This window comes from Triticum dicoccoides, chromosome 2B (genome assembly GCF_002162155.2).
Source record: "Triticum dicoccoides isolate Atlit2015 ecotype Zavitan chromosome 2B, WEW_v2.0, whole genome shotgun sequence".
NCBI lineage: Eukaryota > Viridiplantae > Streptophyta > Magnoliopsida > Poales > Poaceae > Triticum > Triticum dicoccoides.
This window is the reverse complement of record NC_041383.1, coordinates 797935129-797937123: the sequence shown is the minus strand read 5'-3', so window position 1 is coordinate 797937123 and position 1995 is coordinate 797935129. Positions and strand designations below refer to the sequence as shown.

General features: G+C 64.7%; 1 protein-coding gene across 1 annotated transcript; it reads left to right on the top strand.

The window, feature by feature from the left end:
- The first annotated feature begins 520 nt into the window (after nt 1-520).
- On the top strand, nt 521-1381 carry LOC119368853 (dof zinc finger protein DOF1.4-like). The gene is made up of 2 exons (XM_037633990.1): nt 521-693; nt 782-1381. Exons 1-2 carry the CDS (start codon nt 580-582, stop codon nt 1274-1276), a joined length of 609 nt encoding a protein of 202 aa, XP_037489887.1. The 5' UTR covers nt 521-579; the 3' UTR covers nt 1277-1381.
- The last annotated feature ends 614 nt before the right edge of the window (nt 1382-1995 follow it).

The following is a 1995-nucleotide window of genomic DNA, read 5'->3' as shown; positions in this document are numbered from 1 at the left end:
GTACGTATGTACAGAATAGCTGGATCCATCGGTTACGTCGATCACAGTATCTCTGCACAGTGCCGCGAGAGCGCGCGTGCATGCAAGATTCCATCCACACGACGGTCGAAGACGGGCCGAGAACTCTCCAGTCTCCTCTGCACGATCGGTTTCCTCGGTCCTACCAAGACGCATGGCCGTGCCCGTCGGGTCTGAGTCGCCGGTCGTCCCAGACATATATATAACGCGACGGCGACGCACACGGGTGGAGGCGCACCGCACGGTGGAGGAAGCATCCTTCGGACGCAAGGAGAGCATCCTTGCCGCGTCACCATCGGGCCCCGCCACCGCGCCGGCTACCGACCGCTCCCGTCGACCGATCAGTCAGCTCCATCATCTGATTGCCACCGCCACCGCCCATCCAGCTCAGACTGACGGTTACGTCTCACTCTCTCCTTCCTCTCCATACCTAGCTACGTACGAGTAGCTACGACTACGAGTAGCTCGGTTGGAGCTAGCTGGTGATCACCACGCGCGCCCGCCCGCAGCTCCTTTTAAGCGACGCCCGGGGCATGCGCTGCTCTGCTCGTACCGCAAAGGATGGCTCCAGCTTCCGCCTCGCTCGTCCCCGCCGCCAGCTCCAACGCCGGCACCAAGCGTCCCTTCGCCGCAGAAGCCTCCCACGCTACTGAGCTTCCACTGGCACTCCCGCAGGTCAGTCACTGGCTCACTGCGTACTTACATGACTACATGTACGGCAACTCCACGTACTGATGCGCGCGTGTGGTGAACTGGTGATCAGGTCCAGGAGAGCGCGGCGGGCAAGAAGAACGGCCAGAGTCAGCAGCAGCAGCAGAAGCTGGAGTGCCCGCGGTGCAGCTCCAGCGACACCAAGCTCTGCTACTACAACAACTACAGCACCACGCAGCCGCGCCACTACTGCCGCGCCTGCCGCCGCTACTGGACGCAAGGCGGCACGCTGCGCAACGTGCCCGTCGGCGGGGCGTGCCGCCGCGGCGGTAGCAGCAAGCGCCGCAGGCCCTCCGCTGAGCCCCAGACGACCTCCTCCGACTCGCCGCAGCCGGACCTGCAGGAGACGCGCGCTCTCTCCGACCACCCGCTCCCAGTCTTCCCGTTCCTCACTGACGGCGGCCCCGTCTTCCTGCCGCAGTTCGATCTCGGACTCGCCGGGTTCCCCTGGATACCGGCGGCCACGGATCACCTCTACGACGGGCTCGCGGCGCCGTGGGGTGGCTGCGACCGGGCGCTCTCCCTCACCGGCGCGTGGGACTGTTAGATTGTATAGTTCCCGTATATGTGTACGTATAATGTAATATTGTATCCCTTCATTATATATATATGTGATAGGCCATCCCTAATAGGTTGTGCCGGTTCCTCCAAACATATTGTCTTACATGGTATCACGCTAGGTTACCATCGTTTCCGCTCAAACCCTCATACCCGCACCGCCGCTGCCGCCGTCTTCACCGCCGCGCCACCGATCGCGCCGCCGCCATGTCGAGCGCCGCCACGTCCGGTTCCACCGCCGCGGGACTCCTGCCGGCCTCCCTCGCGGCCCTGCTGAACCTCCCGTTGGACGCCGCCGCTGTACCTGCCCCTCTCGGGACCCGGAGCATCGGCTCCTTTTACTCGACACCGCCAGCGCCCTTGACGTTCGGGCGCGAGCTCGCGGTCCACACCGCGGCGGCGCCGTCCGCCACCGTTCCCGCGGGCGCTATCCCGCCGCTCATGCCGGCAGCGCCCGAGACCGTCCTGATGGCGGGTCTTGCGGCGTCGGCCCCGGCCGCGGCGCTGTCTGCCCACGCGCCGTCTTCGGTGCCCCCGACTGCCTCCATGGTGCTTGCGCCCCAGGAAGCCTCCTCGATGGGATCGTCACTACAGACGTCGTTTCACTTCGGCCATCTCATCACCATCAAGCTCTTCGCCGACAACTACATCTTCTGGCGTGCGCAGGTTCTCCCGCTCTTGGGGAGCCACTATCTGCTCGGCTACGTC

Coding starts and splice junctions, on each gene's coding strand:
- LOC119368853 (XM_037633990.1), top strand. CDS start 580: ATGGCTCCAGCTTCCGCCTCGCTCGTCCCCGCCGCCAGCTCCAACGCC. Junction 694..781: donor TTCCACTGGCACTCCCGCAG/GTCAGTCACTGG, acceptor ACTGGTGATCAG/GTCCAGGAGAGCGCGGCGGG.